Source organism: Impatiens glandulifera, unplaced genomic scaffold, assembly GCF_907164915.1.
Source record: "Impatiens glandulifera unplaced genomic scaffold, dImpGla2.1, whole genome shotgun sequence".
NCBI lineage: Eukaryota > Viridiplantae > Streptophyta > Magnoliopsida > Ericales > Balsaminaceae > Impatiens > Impatiens glandulifera.
Genome location: NW_025919462.1, coordinates 23,498 through 42,826, shown reverse-complemented (window position 1 = coordinate 42,826; position 19,329 = coordinate 23,498). Strand labels below are relative to the sequence as shown.

The window sequence follows — 19,329 nt, the reverse complement described above, 5'->3', positions numbered from 1 at the left end:
ATATCTAAATAAAAATGTAGAAATAAAAATAAATGATGATTAAGTGAAATATATGACAAGTGACAGTGACCTATTTTGATGGAGATAATTGACTTTGGTGTGTGATAGGTAAAGGACAATTGTCATTATTTATCAACTTTTTATTTGTAATCATAACAAAACAATTATTTGCTTCAAGTTAAAAAGTTAACTTTTGTTTGTTTGGTTGGAAGAAAAAAAAAAGGTAAATATATTGTTTGATAAGAATGTCTTATAACTTTATTTTATTTTTAAATTAATTTTTTATCATTCAATAACAAATAAATTGAAAGAAAAATTATACTAACTAGGGTGGGTCGATATGGTATACTTATTATTTTATCCATATTTTATACATTATCGAAAGTTTCGGTATAGAAAAATTCATAATATTACAGGTATGTTTCCAATACTCAGCGGCTTGATTAAACCAAGCCTCCGCAATTTCTGATTTCAGTATACTTTAATTTCGGTACGGTATCGATATTATATCTTTCCTACCTAAAAACATAATAACTTAAACAAAAAAATCAATTTAATATAATTAATACATAAACGTTACCTAAAATTAAAAATATTTATCATAAAATAATTATTTTTTAAAATTTAACATTTTTTATAAAAATTAAATTTTGTTACAAAAATTGAAATTATCAAAAATAAACATAAATATAATCTTGGTAAGTTAGACTAAAGGGGATATGGGAAAGATTCAAACAATTTTTAATAGCATTTGTATTTGTAATTTTTTTTTATATAAATTGATAATACAATTAATGTTAAATAATAATAATAATAATAAAAATAATAATAATAATAATAATAATAAATATTAATTAATTTAGAATTAATTAATAAAAATATCTCACTCTTTTTAATTTTTTAATTTTTATTAAATAATTTAAATAAGATCTTTTCTTATATTGAATTCATCTCTTTTTGACCAATCATTTGTACAAACCAATGATGTTTCCACCATTTTAAGACTCAATTTATTCATAAAAAAATCAAATATTCTCTTATTCAAGCTAAAAATAGACTTATTGTCAATTATTAAAGATGATATTACAAAAATATTATGACAATAATTGAAAGAATTGAATACTTAGTTTCACTCATTTCAATTGCTTCAAAAGATTGAAAGTTTGGTTTGATCTTTTTTTCAATTTTATTGTCAACTTAGAGATGATAGATATTAAATAATATTACAATATAATTATATTTTGATTTAATTTTTAAAATTATGTTTCTATAATTAAATTAATATTAAATATATTTATTTTCTTATAATAATTATATATATATATATATATATTAATGTATAAATACAATTTCGGTATATCTCGATATATTAAAATTTTGAAAATCTCGTATATTTATCGTATAAATAATTTCGGTACTATATTTGATCTTTTTTTCGGTATACCTTAAAAATCGATATATTATGATACTGTATTTTCTATATGTCTATTATAATAATAATAATAATAATAATAATAATAATATCAAAAAGTAACTTATCCCAAATTATAATTTTTTCGGATTGAAATTTTTTTAAAAATTTAGAGAGAAAAAAAATAATGATTGGTGATGATTTTGTGAAGGTGATGATTATTTTTGGTAAAATAATTTAAAGGGTATTGATATATATAAATAAAATAAAAAATAATAATTTTAAATATAAAGTATTTTAGTATTTTAATTAATGAAATGAGTGAGGGTTGAGAAATAATTGATTAAAAAATTAATTTTGGTTGAATTTTTTGAAATACTTAAAAAGAATGTAACAGACTTTCTAATAAAAATAAAATATAGAAGTATAATATATTATATAAAAAATTTCATAATATGACCAGATTTATTTAATTCATAATATATATTTATTAATTAATTAATAATTAGGACATTTTATACCAGTTCTCCACATCTTTATTTATTAATAAAATATTAAATATTTTATATTTAAAAAAATATTAACTAAAATATTAATATATTTTATATTTAAACAAAATTATCATTATATATTAATATTATTTATTTTTATTAATATTTAAAATCACAACTAACATTTTTTAAATAAAAAAATTGAGACACTACCATTATCAACCTCAAAGGATTAACCCTAGATCAGTTGAAGTAAAAAAATTAATAATTTCAAATCACAACTAACAATTTTTAAATAAAAAAACTGAGACTATATTATCAACTTTAAAAATACTTTTATTCTTATAATCATAATTTGTTAATATTTTAGCACTTACTTTTTTTTTTTCTTTTCCACGTTCGATATAGTATTTTTAATTTTAATTTTAACTGTTTCAAATTTATATATGAATGAATTAACCTAAGATCAGATCCAAATATAATTCACTCTTTCATATATATATTCAAATTAACTACCATTCTCGACCCAATAAACCAAACAAATTTAAATTAAACATTATTATATATATATTATTATATATATATATATATATATTATTATACATATAAAATCACAAATAACACTTTTTAAATAAAAAAAATTTAAAAATATTTTTATTCTTATAATGGGTTAATAGGTTGTACTATTTTTTTTTCATATAAGAAATATATATATATATATATATATAATATTTTTAATTTTAATTTTAACCGTTTCAAGTTTATGAGTGTGTTAAATACTATCTGATTCAAATATTCATTTACTTTTATATATATATATATTCAAATTAACGAAAACTCTATATCCGTGAAACCAATCGATCATTATTATTATTATTATTATTATATATTATATTATATTTTTATAAATATATATTATTAAAATATTTTATTTATACTTTTTTTTTTATCATATACAATTTATATAGTAAAAAAACAAACTTAATGTAATATATATGAGCACAAAATATACATAATTTACATAAAATTTGTCTGCGCTGCGATGATTCAAGGGTAAAGTTATCTGACACTGCCGCCATTGTTCTTTTTCCCTTCTTTTCGATCTAACAAAATCATTGATTTCTGAAGCTGCAGAAACAACTGTTAAATCTGCAGTCGCAAGATTTTGTATTCAGTTCCAAGCTTGTATTTTTCTGTTCAATCTGTTGTTTGGAAGAAGAAGAAGAAGATACTGTAACAGTCAGTCATTGAAGACGGCAATGGATTTGAAAGAAACACCAGTTTTTCATGGATACCGCATGCCTGCAGAATGGGAACCTCATTCTATGTGTTGGATCGGTTGGCCTGTGAGTTCAATCCACACCCATTTTATCTTTTTATCTATCTATCTATCTATCTATCTATCTATCTATCTATCTATCTATCTATCTATCTATCTATCTATCTATCTATCTATCTATCTATATGTATTTCTATTTGAATCAGATTAGAACTTCTTAACAAAGTTAAACAAATCAGCTATCATGGCAACATATGATTGATGTATAAACTGGAGGGATAATACCAAAATATCATTTTTAATTTATGAAGTTATTTTTGTTTTACAGGAACGTCTGGATAATTGGAGAGATAATGCAATCCATGGTCAACGTGCATTTGTGGAAGTTGCATCTGCTATATCAAAGTTTGAGCCAGTGACTGTTTGTGCTAGTGCTGCACAGGTTAGTTGAAGGAGAAAATGGATTTGGATTTGGATTTGCATTTGCATACCCAATTCTTGATTATTATTTTTCATTGGTTGTTAAATATCAGTGGGCAAATGCTCGAAGTCAATTACCGAAAAGTGTAAGGGTGATTGAAATGAGCTTGAATGATTCTTGGCTTCGTGATTCAGGGCCTACAGTATGTTTACTCTTTTCTCTTTATGATATTTGACTTTTTCCAAACATCTATTGAATTATTGAAATGAAGTTTATCTTAATCTCTTAGTTTGTTGTAAAAGAAAGCAAATCCACAAGTGACTCAGAGGCTAAGGTTGCTGGGATTGATTGGGAATTCAACAGTTATGGGGGTATGTATGATGGGTCAATTTTCCTTTTGTACTTTCCTGCTTCCTGTCTTCTAAAACTAGAATCTCCATATTAGAGTTATGCTAAGTGCTTTCATCTTTGAAGGGTGTCTTGACATTCCAAACTTCCCCATAAATTGATCATATATATATATGTATAACTCTAATAATCCAGATTTCCTATTCTGGAACATCAATACCTAGATATTCGGCATAGGTTAGGCATTGTTGTAGTAAATAAGGTAAAGATGGATCCTCGGTGGAATGATCTTCTGAATGAGGTTAAAACTTGTGTAAAAATTAGAATTAGTTAAAAATGTGTATAAAATGTAAGTAGTACATTAGGGAATATGATAAGAAAGATATGATCTGGAATTTTATTTACCAATTTGTTTCTTATTTAGTAAATATAATCGGCAAGGTTAAATAGGTTCTTCATCATTTGGTCGATTCTCATGCCTTCCTGGACTTGAAACACTGATTTCCATACAACCTGTTATAGTAATTGACACTGGTGGTACATTTTATACGATAAAAGAGTAATTTTATTTGGTTCTATTGTGACATAAATGTCATTTTATCACATGATTCAATCAAATCAATAAGTTTTGTCCTATTAATCAGATAGAAGAGGCACTATAGCTATCTATTTTTATCACCAATTCATTCTTTTCAAGTTGTTTGGGTCATTAATGCTCTTCTTATTGCAGATGATTGTTTGCCTAATACATGTATATTGTTTATTATATCTTTTCATCGTGTAGTTCTGATATTTCCATTTTTCAATTTTTTTTGGATGATTAGGAGTTGATGGAGGTTGCTATATAGATTGGAGTTTTGACAATCTTCTGGCAAGTAAGGTCAGTGAAGTCTTGATCTTGTGATAGTATACAATTCAGTTACATGTTCTTTCATTCTTCAATTATTTTGCTGATTTTCACCCTTTTTCTTTCTTTCAGATTCTGGATGTTGAACGAGTTGCTAAATTTAAACACTCTATGATTCTTGAAGGTGGAAGCATTCATGTAGATGGAGAAGGTATGATTTCCTGTGCTACAAGGTGTTTTTTTCTTCTTGTTTTACTAATACTATTAATTTGATATTGGAACTGTCTTGGAGAAGTAAGCACTTGTTTGTTTCTTTACACCAAGATATGCAAACTGATATAGATTTACATGTCTTGGTTTGGAGCTTGTCATATATACTTTGAAATACACTTTATACGCGAATGTCTTAAATATGACAGTTAATACAATTTTCAAATTTCATTCAGGGACATGTCTTACAACTGAGGAGTGCCTACTAAATAAGAACAGAAACCCTCATATGAGCAAAGAAGAAATTGAGGACGAACTTAAAGCATATCTTGGAGTACAGAAGATTGTGTGGCTTCCCCGTGGACTATTTGGTAAAAACATCAAAAGATTTCAAAATGCAATTATTGAATCCCTATTCGTCTATCATATTTAAATAAAATCCATGTAATTTGGTGCAATTTGATACGAGATTGTTATGCTTTTAGTAGATAATTAAGATAATAGTTAGAGCTTGTTTATATAGGATTATTTGAAAAAAAAAAGTGTTTGATGTATGTAATATTTTAAAAACGTTATAGTAAGGGTGTTTTAGTACTTTAGTGGATGTTTTTGAAATCAAGAATTCTGTATTGATTTCAACATAGAACTATATTGATCAAATGAACAAACTAAGTAGTTAACATCATGGGACTTACCACCCTAGAGATGGGACGAAAAATGGCCTAAGCCTTTAGAGAGGAGATAAACGAGATTCAATAACCATTTAATTCATTACTCAAAAAAATACATACTCTTACTATTTGTAAGTTGTAACCTACTAACTTACTCTACTAATTACCACACTGCCCCTATACTAATACTAATATATCCTTCTACTACCAGTTACCAGTTTTAACTTCCAAATTTCAATGTTATCTGGATCCTAACATTTTAATGTTTAGTTTTAATTACTTTGGAGAACCAAAAAAGGTCATCTAATTGTTTTACATAGTTTAAGATGACTCAAGTAATGTTCTTTAACAAGATAATTTTTCAGGAGATGAGGATACAAATGGTCACATTGACAATATGTGCTGTTTTGTGAAACCTGGAGTGGTTTTGTTGGCCTGGACTGATGATGAATCTGACCCTCAGTATGAGAGGTCCATAGAAGCATATTCGGTTCTTTCAAATGCTACTGATGCGAAAGGGAGAAAATTTGAAATCATTAAATTGCATATTCCTGGGCCTCTTTGCATGACGGCCGAGGAGGAAGCTGGTCTTGTTCAGGTAAAAAAAAGGATACATCATGAAGCAGTTAATTGTGAAAATATAAGAGGTATATTTAGATATTATTGTTCTTCAGTTGATTGTGTTCTCATTAAGAGAAACTGAAGACATTATATTTTAGCAGAAAGTTTATTTTTCTGGGTAATGAAATTCTCAAAAAGTTGAAGAAGTTATCTACAACCACATAATTTGGAAACTGGTATTTTGTCACAGTTTCTAGCACAATCACGATCCCATTTAAAAGTCGCCAAATTAAAACTGAAAGTGATTTTATTTATTTTTCATTTGGTATAAGATTGTATTTTGGATCATTATTACTTGAATCAAATCCAGATTATGGTGTCATTCTTTTGCTCCATTCAGTATAAATATTACTTTTGGATTGTGATCCACCTTATTTTTTGAATTCATTTGGTATAAAGATTATTATTATCTCCCTCGTGATGAAAAACCAGGTTGGGGAGGCTAAAGCAAGATGTGTAGACTCGGTACTTGCTGCTTCTTACATAAACTTCTATATAGCAAATGGAGCTATTATTACGCCACAATTTGGAGATCAGAAATGGGATGATGAAGCAGTTAGGGTCCTGTCTCATACATTTCCAGACCATCAAGTAAGTCAAGAGCCAATAATATTGTCTTCAATTATGCAAATATTTTATTACAAGTTTTTTTTTTCTTTTTTTACAAGTTACATGAGCAAAATATGGTTTTAAGATATTGTCATTACCGCCTGGACAATTAGACATCCAACCCATAATCGCAGCTCTACCAACTGAGCGCAGTCTGCCATAATGCTATCTCTTATCAGAAAGATAAGGCTGTAGACCAAGCTTGGCTCGGGGGATATAGCTCAGTTGGTAGAGCTCCGCTCTTGCATTTGGGTCGTTACGATTACGGGTTGGATATGCTAGAAAATTGTATACTTTTTGGTGATAGTTAATTAACTGAATATTGTTGTACTGAGTTTCAGATAGTGAGGATAAAAAGTGCTAGGGATATTCTTCTTGGTGGTGGAAATGTGCACTGTATCACTCAACAGCAACCAGCAGCATAAACTTTATCTTATCTTATCTTATGGTGGAGAAACAATAAACATAAGATTAGGTTAAATCTATTGTTGTCAGATAAGCTATCTTGTCTGAACCTCATAATGTTTTCTGTAAAACTTAGATTTCATTTATTCCTGCCTGTTTGAGGTTTGTATGCTTTAAAGGGTAGATGATTTGTTTGGTCAAAATTCATGATTTTTCACCTGAACTTATACAATTAAGCTTGTTTGTTGTGGATTATTAATAAATAAGTTACTATCCTTTCAATCTTTACTTCATCAGTCTTAGGTCTCCATTTATGCTTTAAAGGGTAGATGATTTGTTTGGTCAAAATTCATGATTTTTCACCTGAACTTATACAATTAAGCTTGTTTGTTGTGGATTATTAATAAATAAGTTACTATCCTTTCAATCTTTACTTCATCAGTCTTAGGTCTCCATTTAGAAACACGTTTAGATCTGGGTTTGAATTTTTTTTAGTATCTTATTTGGATGTGAATTTTAGATGAAATAATGTTTTGAGATATAATTTAGTTAGTCATAAATTTATTAACTTATTATAGTTTTTTCAAATAGGTTCATTCCAATTATTCTTATTTTATACTTTACAGTATTTGAAAATATTAATTATTAGGAATATTTTGATTATTTTATCTAAACAAGTTTTTCAAAAGAAAAAAAAAATTGTTTCCAAATAATCATATAAATAGGAAAAAATGAAGCAATAAAAAACATCCCATGAATAAAGTAAAAAGAAATTCAAAAGATCCAATTTCATTTGAAGCATATTCTCTAATCACTACACTCTTAATATTTTTCAAATAAATAAAGTTGATTATTTTTTAACCTAACGGCAAAAGTGGTGGATATCTTCTATGTCTCCATGAGATCCTGGATTCGAGTCCGTCAGGTGGCAAGTTCTGCACCTGGTTAAGTATGTTTGCGGGCTATGTACTTAACCCGCGGGGATTAACTCCATAGTAGCAGCGGAACCAAACGTTCTTAAAAAAAAAAAAAAAAAATTAAACATATAAAAGTCAACCAAATCATTTTAAGAAATCTTCTCAAACAACACAATTATATACAATTATATAGGATAAAAAGTTTCTTACTTCTTGTATTTGTTTTAAGTAACTATTTCTCATATAAAATAGATGTTAATTTACTATGTATTTGTATTATTAATTTTGTAAGTATGACAGATGTAGTAAAAATCACAATTTTTAATGTCACATTTAAATTAGAGCAAAACTAAAACATAAAATTTTCATTTATCTTAAATGCTCATTTAGTTCCACATTAAAGTGCAAGAATTTTAACCTAGCTTTTCATATATTTTCTACAATCTATACTCATTATTTCGAGAGTGAAGTGCTCATTTTTTAACCTCCACCAATATAGTATCAAAAGTTACAAAATCTTGATCTTGCCAAGATCTAATATCAAACTTTCTTCTATTTCTCTTGAATTCCATATAATAATTGGGACAAGAAATCATCTCTAGTTATCAATAACAATAACAATAAGTTGAATCTTAAATGACAGGCTAGAATGTACAGGAAATTGACAATAAAACCCATCTTTCAGAAAATCAAATTCCTTTGGTTTCATAAGTAACAAAATAAGAAATTTAATAATGGGAACACCAATGAAAAAACACTTAACTATACACAAAACAAGAACAATCAGTAGAAATCAGAAGGCTTTCCAATATTCACATTCAGCTCCACTAGGAACTTTGTGATTGCCTGTTTTTGCCAACCTTTCAAACTCCTGCATAATATGATTATGATTAAGAGCGATTAAGACGAGATAACAACAATTGTGAAAGAATGGATGGGAATCGAGAAACATTATGATAGAATGGGGGACGTGGGCAAGACACTTCAGAGACGGAGCAGAGAAGCAACCGAACTACTATCTTCTTATTCATCATTATTCAATTCTCAATTAACTATCATATTAACTACTATTAATACTACTAACTATATCTCTAATTACCTAACTATAAGTATATGTGACATGTACCAATAAAGAACCCAAATCACAAAATAATCAAACAAATAATTAAAGCATTCTCCTCATTCTGATTGATAGTCGTATTAAGCCCTGAACATGAGTTGCATCAAAATTTACTAGTCAAACATCTTAGAAAATATTTTTAAGTTTCTTTTATTGTATAAGTAGGGTGTCCGGACAACTTTTCACACACCTCGACTAATCCCTGAAGGCGTCACAACCTCCCACTTCAATCTAGTATTTTCGAATTGAATCTGAAGATGTGTTCAAAAGAATTCATTTTAAGTTTACAAAAGAGTAAAACCCATAAATAATCCTTAAAGTATCCATCAATTTCAAAATAGGCCCATGATATAAGCACTTTTGAAAGGGCATTTTTTAGCGTTTTCATTTTTATAGCCGGACCATTTTATTTTGGTCGCATCAAATGTGTTTCATAGTGTAAGGGCTTATTCCAAAAAAGAATAATAGTTTTAAGGAGAATTTTGAAAATGACAAATACTTGTGAGTTTTGAGTGATTATTTATGAGTTTACTATTTACGAAAACATATAAGAAATAACTCACTAGGATAGCTCAAGTGGAAAGAATCTTGTCTAAAATTCGATTCCTAGGCATGACTATAGTGGGGTCATGATAGCTTCCTAAAATTCAAAGAGAAGAAAAACATAAAGAAATATGAAGTGCAATACTAACTTCTTGTCAAGATGTGCTAAAACTTCTCCCCCAGGGAATGCTGATTTAGTAGTCTCAAGTGCAACTTTGATAGCTTGTCTCCAAGTCCCACCTACAGAGTCTGTGCTTGTTTTTCCTTCAGATTTATGAACATCTTCTTCTTCCATTGTCAATGAATACCCAGACAGAAGGTGACCTACCCACACACCATCTTTCCTGAAAAATAAAAATCTTCAAACTAATTTTTAAGGAATGAAATATTAGACAATGGAGTTTTTGTATAGGAATATGTATGTATGTACATAACAATAATGGAAGTATGAGTTTTTCTGCATATTCAATTACAACAATTAATCACAAGATTCGATTGATACGTTCTGGTCACATGTTCAAAACATGATATAGACATTGTTCGTAAATGCTGATGCATACTCACATGACAATGTCCATATGCCTTGGTACATAATGTCCACCACCAATTCCAAGAAGGACCTTATTTTGGTAGTTCTTCCTGTGAAATCAAACAAGGATTATATAATTAATTACAAAAATAATGACATTCCATTTTCAAATACAACAATATTTCCATTACAAAACTTGCACCCACTGTACCTACTCCAGTGCCCTACTGCAGCTCCTCCACCCAGTCCTAAACCTTCCCAAACTAACTTTAATCATCACAAGAACAGCTGTGTTAAAAAAATTTGTCATGAAAAGTTTCACAACCATAAGAAACATTTGGAAACACAAATTATCATTCAGTTGTGAATCCAGATGTGGAAACGGGTTGTATTTGAACTTAGTCTGGCTCAGATCTAGATCTAGATCCAGAAAAGAAAACCCATCTTGAAGAGATCTATCTACAACCTATTCAAATTTCATGACAAACAGTCATTTGGATCATCGGTAAGAGTTGTTTGAAGGTTATGAAACAAACGTATCTGAATCTGTCTCAAAGTATTCATTGGTGTTCTCTCAAGCATATCCAGATCTAGAATTCAAGTACAAAATTGTTTCTAAATAAGGCTCAATTAGAAGAGATGCTCAACTAAAGCAATGGCTTGTGCAGCATCCTGCCTCTTCCATTGTTCTTCTGTACTTCCTAGTATAGTACAAGGAGAAGGCAACAAATTAGACTTGTACATTAAATCTAAATTCTTACCAACCAATTCAAGGTCTTATGGGCAAAAAAACAAAATAGGGAAGCATTAGCTAAGAAACATAAGATTTAAGGCAGTTAAAAAAACGTTGGGAGGTGATTTGAGCCTATTTCTTTAGTTCAACAAGTAAAATGAGCTTTTTATGCAATTTCAGCAAACCCAACGAGCTTCTATCCGATTTATAAATAAGTTGGGTGGAGGTGAAGAATATACCTATCTCCACAAACATGGTTGGTGAGTTTATTTCAGGTCCGTGATGGGTAGCCTCCAAAGTCACCTACAATAGAATTGATAATCAAAGAAACAAATTGAAATATATACAATATCAAACTGTTATAAACTAGAATTCTGAATTAGGGTAAGAGAGGAGAATGGCCTAAGTCTAGGTGAGAACAGACCGAGGACCCAGTACATGAAAAGAGAGTTTTTTTTTTGTAATTGTTTCACTTGTTCAACCCACTACATCGTATTTACAACATTGTCATCTAATTTATTTTACTATTTACAATCCTAACAACACAATCAAAGAGAAGTTCCTAAAACATGGTAAAGGTTGAGTATTTATAAAGCTAGCATATCTAGAAAATTGCATTTCATTTAGTTAGCTTCTTTAGTATATCCTATACATTGTACTGTATTATATTATCATCCAAATATATGAAGAAAATCATGATCCCTACAAAACTAAGGCACCCTCGAGAAAGCTAGCACGATCTTCACTTCAATGGGCGCATTCTTAGTAGAAATCGAACTTGAGACAATTTGATCTTCACTTCATTTAAGATAGCAAACAAAATCATGGCCAGAATCTCATAATTGCAAGTCCACTTTCATATCATCTGTAGTAACCATGGCTATAAATTTCTAACCTCAAATTCAGGCAATAGAGAAAATGATTCAGCAATGCTCTTCAACAGCCTGAGCCATGGTCCTATACGGGGGTTAGGAGGTGCAGCCCAACCAGATTTTCCACCAGCAGGTGGCACCTCATCTTCTCGCAAATGAGGCACTCCTAAATGCGCATTAAAATGAAAAAAAAACATCTAAATCAACTTTGCAAATGTAATTAAATCATGGGGAAAAGCCCATTTGACAAAATCTCAGTACCAATTGGATGAACTGTGAGCGCAGGACGGTTTGAGACAGCAGTGTGCTTACTAAGGAAGATGACCTCATCGACTGTTTCACCTGTTACGGATTCCCATCTTCTGTCCAAATGATCTTCCAAGACAATTGGGTTGTCATGCTTCAAGAGCCTTAGTTCCTTATTCACAAAACTCGATATATTCTACACAAAATCGGAAATCCAGTTCACATGGATTCATTCCCGTTTGAGATGAATAGAAGTCTGAAATTGCGAATGAAACCTGGAAGGTAGGACCCGGGTGAAAACCGGGCATTGCCAAGAGGGCGGAAGCGGGGCCAATTGAAGCCGGGTCAGCGGTGGTCGCCACTACAAGCGTCACCATATCCCCTGGCGGTTTGGCGAAAATGCGTTCGAGATAACTTCTATTCGAGCTGAAATTGAAAAATGTTTGAAGATGTTTTGGGCATTAAGATAAGATGTTGGCGTTTTTTTGTTTTCAGAAATAAAACATGGATTGAACTTATTATAGTTTAAAGGGGCAATTTGATAATATAACTTTAAAAAAATTCTAATTTTGATATTTAACTTCCATAAAAAAAACATTTTGATTTTTAACTTTTTTATTTTTTATTTTTTCCAATTTTACCCTTAATAACCTTTTTACTTTTACTTTTTTTTTTTCTTTTTTTTTTCTTTTCCTCTCATTCACGGGTTGGTCCCCACCCACATGTCCCCATCCCATTTCCCAAACCCAATCACCTTTCTCTTCTTCCCCGTTTCCTTTCCACCGCGACCCCACCACCCTCCCTTCCCCCAACTGCCAGCCACCGAACTCGGAGGGAGACCCAACTGCCGCCACCGCCAACGACACAGCTCCGCTGAGACCCAGCGACGATACCTGAGACCCAACTAAGGCCCCGCAACGAGACCAACCGACCAGCATCTAAATGGGTACGTTCATTTCTATCATTCTCATTTCATTCACGTTGAAATGCTGTCAAAATGTTACGGTTGAAATGTTGGGAAATGCTACGTTTGAAATGCTGTCAAAATCGGTCCCCACGCCCCACGCCCAACCCCCACTCCCAACGCCCAATCCCTACGCCCCACGCCCAACCCCCACGTCCCACGCCCAATCATTCCTTACCCCCAATCCATATAGATTACCTAAACAATAAACCTAAACTAACCTCAGATCGTCGGGCTAGAAGCGTCCGAGGCTTGGCGATCGTCGAAGAGGCTGGCTGGAAGCGTCTTGGCTATCTCGTCGGGGCTCGAGGGGTTGGGCTTCTTGGCGAACGTCGGGGATGGTGGTTGGCGGAGTTCGAGCTTGGCGTCTAGGGCTGGGCGGGGAGAAACCGGATGGGGAGAAAGCGGGGGAAGAAGAAGTGTAACGGTGGGGGGGAAAGGGAAAGCAGGGGAAGAAGAAAAGAAAAGAAAAGAAAAGAAAAGGAAGAAAAAGAAAAGAAAAAAGAAAAAAAAAAGTAAAAAAGTTATTAAGGGTAAAATTGGAAAAAAATTTAAAAAAAGGTTAAAAATCAAAATGTTTTTTATGGAGGTTAAATATCAAAATTAGAGTCTTTTGAGGGTTATATTATCAAATTTCCCGTTTGAAGAACCACCTGATGTTAAGTTTTGTAATTGTTCTTATGGGCTACAATTGATAAATCTTGTGGGACAGTTTGTATGGTTTGAAAAACCACCCGATATCTTAAAGAAGCAATTCCGACTATTCATATGGTTTGAAGAGCCACCAGATGTTTTAGAGTTTCAACGTATCCTTCGACTATTGTCGTTCGCGGATGAACGAAGTGAAGGAGAGGGTAATGATACAAGGGGAAATAATATTTGGGTTATTGATAGAATAGTATAAATAGAATATTGGTTGTTTAGAAATTTATGAAATGATTTAGGTAAAAATTCTTGTTAAAATTTCTCTCTCTCATCCCTATTGTATTCTCTCTATGGGTTTTATTTCCTCCTTTTGATTCTTTATTACTCATTTCAATATAATTCTTCTATATTTTTATATTTAAGATTTATACATAATTCCACTACAAAGTATATATTTCATTATGAATGTATATATTATTTGTTATTATTATTGAGTTAGACACGTTTATTTAGAAATTAATAAATTAGTATGGTGTTTAATTAATTAAGAATAAATATATTATAGATGGTGGTTTGTTTTGAAATTAATAAATTAGGATTTTATTTAATTATGAATAACTATATTTTTAGTATATTATAGGAGGGAGTTGACCGGGCTGTTTATATCGATCCTAATTAATAAGCTTAGGAAATTATTTACATATATATTAGTATCAGGAGATTGATTCATCCGCTGGTAACCCTAAGGCTAAGGGTGACTCTGCCCCTGAAGCCAATCGACAAGACTCTAACAAGATCAAAGCAATTTAAAGTTCATTCGTTGTTAACGCTCATTCGTTGTTAACTTTCAATAAAATTATTATATGCGCGTTGTTCATGTCATATTTCCTGGCGTAGACATCTACTGAGGACTCGAAGTTAATAGGTGATCGAAAAACTCAAAAATCAAAAAAAAAAAAAAAACATATTCTATAGCTAGGCTTAATTGATAGACAAATCTCTTCCAAAATTAATTGTTTTATTTTAATATGGTTCAATGACTATAAATAAAATTTGTAGACTCGGAATTATTCTTAACAATTATAAAGTGGTAATAAAAATGAGTGTCTATAACTACATTTTGATTGAAAGTAAGAAAATATGTCGTCCAACCAAGAAAAAGGGAAAACATGTTTTTGGATCTTTAGGAGCCTTTCAGCACTTGTTCTTCCTCTTCTTCAGGAGTCTTTCAATACTTGGCCGGTCTTCCTCTTTTTCTTTTTTCTCTATTCATGTATAGATTTATTTATTTATTTTTGTCTTGTTTTTGTTGATTTGCATGGTTGTAAGTTTGTACTTGTTTTATACTAAGTTAGAAATTAAAATTTAAACATAACTTAAAAATCTAACAAAAATCAAAATATAAAACAAAACTAAAAAATCAAAACATAAAAAATATAAAACTCCAAAATCAAAACATAAAAAAATAAAACTCCAAAATCCAAACATGAAATCTAAAGCTCTATAAGTTAATTTTAATAAAACTCCAAAATCAAAACATAGAAAAACCATTAGAATAATTAGGAAGATTGATTCTTTCAACTCTATAAAATTTATTTTTCTATACATTATTTTTTTCACACATTTTCATGCATATCATTAATACACAAATTTTCTTACACACATTATAAATATATTAAAATGATTTAATAACTTAATAAATATGGTTATTTTATTTTATTAATATAAATTTGAAATTTAATATAATTATAACCATTTAATATTGAATAATTAAAAAAATTATATATATAACTAGATATTAAATTAAAATTCTATTAACAATAAATTTATTTGTATATATAATAAGGTTAATTTTATATAAAGTCTCACTATATAGTTTATTATTAGATATTAATGTGTGACAACATTTAACATATATTTCATATTATTTAAGAAGTCTAGTTACATTTGATAATGAAAGAAAACTGAAATGGAACTCCTTTTCCTCTTCCTCTCCTTTCTCCTCTTCCTAACCATCATGATAATCCTTTCTCTCCGGCTGGTTTTCTCCGGCAAGGACCAACTGCCACTGGGAGGACTGGCTTCCCTATTGTAGGAGAGACCCTTGAGTTCATGTCCATGGGCCGAAAGGGCACCCCAGAGAGGTTCTTCAAGGAGAGGATGGCCATGTACTCGCACAAAGTTTTCAAGACTTCGCTCTTAGCAGAGAAGACAGTTGTGTTTTGTGGCGCTTCGGGGAACAAGTTCTTGTTTTCGAACGAGAATAAACTTGTGACATCTTGGTGGCCGAGATCGGTCGAGAAGATCTTCCCTTCTTCTACATACACTTCGACTTCTGAAGAGTCGCTCAAGATGCGCAATCTTCTTCCCCGATTCTTGAAGCCCGACGCCCTTCAGAAGTACGTGGCTACCATGGACGTCGTCACCAGGTACAATTAAATTAATTCAGGTTGTTACCGGTTTGATTTGATCATTGACCTTACTAAAATATTGAAAACCATCTACTTCAATTTAGGTATATCTCAATTATTTTAAAAAAGATAAATAATAATAATAATAATAATAATATAGTAAAGCGTAAAGCGTAATAATGATGATAATGATAACTATGATAATCATACCTAAAATTTAAGTTTAATAAATGATCAAGTAAAGCGTAATAATGATAATGATGATAATGATGATAATCATACCTAAAATTTAAGTTTAATAAATTATCAAGTCGTTCTTTTTTAATTATTTTTTTTTCTTTTACCATAAATATATATATATATATAAATAATATTTTGATTAATATAAAAATTAACTAATTAGTAATAAATATTAAATATAATATATATATGCATACACAAAATAATAAAATTATTTCAGCAATATCAAGTGTTTTAGCGGTTAAAGTGTTCACATTTAATGTCAAATTTTAAACAAATGATACGAGGCATTTAAAAGTGTGAGATCGGAATTAATAATTAGTTTGGCGAGCATTTGAAAGTGTGAGTTCACGAGATGGAGGTTGGATAATTAATGGTTTGTCGAGTGTGCTGTCGGAATTAGTGGTTGGTTTGGAAAACATTTTAAAGTGTGAGGTCACGAGATAGAGGTCAGGTGATGGGTGGTTTGACGGCCGAAAGAATAAAGAGGCATATAAAAAATTGTGAGTCACGAGATGGGAGTCAGTTGGGGGTTAGTAGTTGGGTTTTGACGATGGATAAGAGATGTGTGACCAATTGAGATTGGTTGTTGATTTGTTGAAGTGAGAGTAAAAGAGATGTCAACTAAGATTGGTGAGTGGTTTGTCGAAGGATGAAGAGGCCTATGAAAAAGTATGAATCACAAGATTATGATCAGTGAGTGATTTGTCGAGAGGATAAAGAGACATATAAAAAAGTTTGAGACACAAGATGATGGTCAATTGGGAGGTTAATGATTTGTCAAGAGGATAAAGAGACATATAAAAAAGTTTGAGTCACAAGATGATGGTCAATTGGAAGGTTAATGGTTAAGTTTGATGAGAGATAAGGGGTGTGCCTTCAACTGAGGTCGACTAAGATTAGTATGTGGTTTGCGATGGGATAAAAAAAACATATGAAAAAATGTGAGTCAAAAGATGTTGGTCAATTGAGGGTTAAGTGGGTGTCGATGATAAATATATGTTAACATTAAGATTAAAATAAAACTTAATTTTTACAAATTAAAACAAATTTTAAATTAGTTAGATTTGAATAATATTAATTTTATCTAAAATATTTATAGATAAAATTATTTATATATATTTATTATTTAAAATTTAAAATATTTTAGCACAATTAGATATTTTTCTTAGACTTACAATTAATTACTTGTAATAAGAATGTGGAGAAACCAAACCATCATTATATAAGTAAAACATCATAGCTTAATTATCCTAAATTAAAGAAGGTCTTAAATTGACTTAAAGCTCAAGTACTCTCTTATTTAATGCTTAACCATTGATCTTTATTATAAGTTAAATAATTTTTATTTCTTTTTTTAAGCAAGAAACCATTTCATATATTCATGTTAGAATTTCATTATTTATATAATCTGTTATAATATTTAGTTAAAACAAATATTTGAAAAATAATAAATGAAATTGTCTAACAGGAGTCATTTAGACACTCATTGGAACGGCCACAAGAAAGTCATAGTCTTTCCTCTAGCAAAGAAGTACACTTTTACCCTCGCCTGCCGACTTTTCCTAAGCGTCGACAATCCCACCGAAATCGCCAGATTTTCCGACCCTTTCCATTTATTGGTCGCTGGAATTCTATCAGTCCCAATAAACTTCCCGGGCACAAAGTTTAACAAGGCAATAAACGCAACAAAAACGATAAGGAAAGAGATGATCCGGATCATCCGGCAGAGGACGGTGGATCTCGCGGCAGGAATCGCGATCCCGGGACACGATTTTCTAACCCACATGCTCATTACCACGGACGAGAATGGGCAGTTCATGAAGGAAATGGATATCGCAGACAAGATCATTGCAATGTTAATTGGCGGCCATGACACTACCAGCGCCACCATTACCTTTATTCTTAAGTATCTCGCAGAGCTTCCAAGAGTCTACGATAAAGTTCTTCAGGGTTGACAATCTTGTTGTTTTTGTACCCAAAAAAATGTTGAGTTTTGAATGAATGCTATGTTTTCAGAGGTAGAAGAGTTGGCAATGGAGAAGAAAGGCGGGGATCTTCTGAATTGGGAGGATTTGAAGAAGATGAAGTACTGTTGGAACGTGGTTAATGAAGTCCTGAGAATGGCGCCGCCAGTCCAAGGGACTTTCCGAGAAGCTTTAACTGATTTTACTTACGCTGGTTTCTCTATTCCCAAGGGATGGAAGGTAACATTCTTTTTTTTTTACACGAGTTTATTTTTGGGATGACTACATTGTTTTTAATGAGAATCGAATCTACATGCACGCACAGTTATACTGGAATGCGAATACAACGCATAAGAACCCTAAATACTTTTCGGAGCCAGAAAAGTTTGAGCCGTCAAGATTCGAAGGAAAGGGACCGATTCCTTTCACCTATGTGCCATTTGGTGGGGGGCTGAGGATGTGTCCGGGAAAAGAGTATGCGAGGTTGGCGATATTGGTGTTCATGTATAACATAGTGAGGAGGTTCAAATGGGAGAAGGTAATTCTTGATGAGAAAATTGTAGTTGATCCCATGCCTATGATGGCCAATGGTCTTCCCATTCTTCTCTACCCACATTAAAGGATGAATGAATAATAATGTGCAATTATGGAAACACTTAAATCGTGGTCATTATGTGTTTATCTTGTTGTTTTATTTTTTTATTTTGTCCTCTTTAAGAATAAAATGTGTTACAAGTATTATATTCTTATAATGTTTGGAAAAGCTTGTGTTTGTATAGTATTTTTAGTTTATTTATTTGAATTTTATCCAAATAATTGAACATCAAAG

At 30.8% G+C, this 19,329-nt stretch overlaps 2 protein-coding genes and 1 pseudogene across 2 annotated transcripts; 2 read left to right on the top strand and 1 right to left on the bottom strand.

Moving 5' to 3' along the window:
- The first annotated feature begins 2,930 nt into the window (after positions 1 to 2,930).
- On the top strand, positions 2,931 to 7,601 carry LOC124918033 (agmatine deiminase-like). The gene is made up of 11 exons (XM_047458299.1): positions 2,931 to 2,955; positions 3,037 to 3,248; positions 3,510 to 3,623; positions 3,715 to 3,804; positions 3,892 to 3,973; positions 4,775 to 4,830; positions 4,930 to 5,008; positions 5,244 to 5,378; positions 6,044 to 6,276; positions 6,732 to 6,890; positions 7,250 to 7,601. The coding sequence occupies exons 2-11, from the start codon at positions 3,162 to 3,164 to the stop codon at positions 7,331 to 7,333; spliced, it is 1,119 nt and encodes a 372-aa protein (XP_047314255.1). The 5' UTR covers positions 2,931 to 2,955; positions 3,037 to 3,161; the 3' UTR covers positions 7,334 to 7,601.
- An 881-nt stretch (positions 7,602 to 8,482) lies between these two features.
- On the top strand, positions 8,483 to 19,119 carry LOC124918026 (annotated as a pseudogene).
- On the bottom strand, positions 8,892 to 12,752 carry LOC124918038 (D-aminoacyl-tRNA deacylase-like). The gene is made up of 9 exons (XM_047458304.1): positions 12,549 to 12,752; positions 12,289 to 12,469; positions 12,051 to 12,193; positions 11,395 to 11,458; positions 11,071 to 11,123; positions 10,634 to 10,689; positions 10,458 to 10,532; positions 10,043 to 10,237; positions 8,892 to 9,101 (listed from the first exon to the last, which is right to left on the bottom strand). Exons 1-9 carry the CDS (start codon positions 12,648 to 12,650, stop codon positions 9,014 to 9,016), a joined length of 957 nt encoding a protein of 318 aa, XP_047314260.1. The 5' UTR covers positions 12,651 to 12,752; the 3' UTR covers positions 8,892 to 9,013.
- Positions 19,120 to 19,329: the final 210 nt, after the last annotated feature.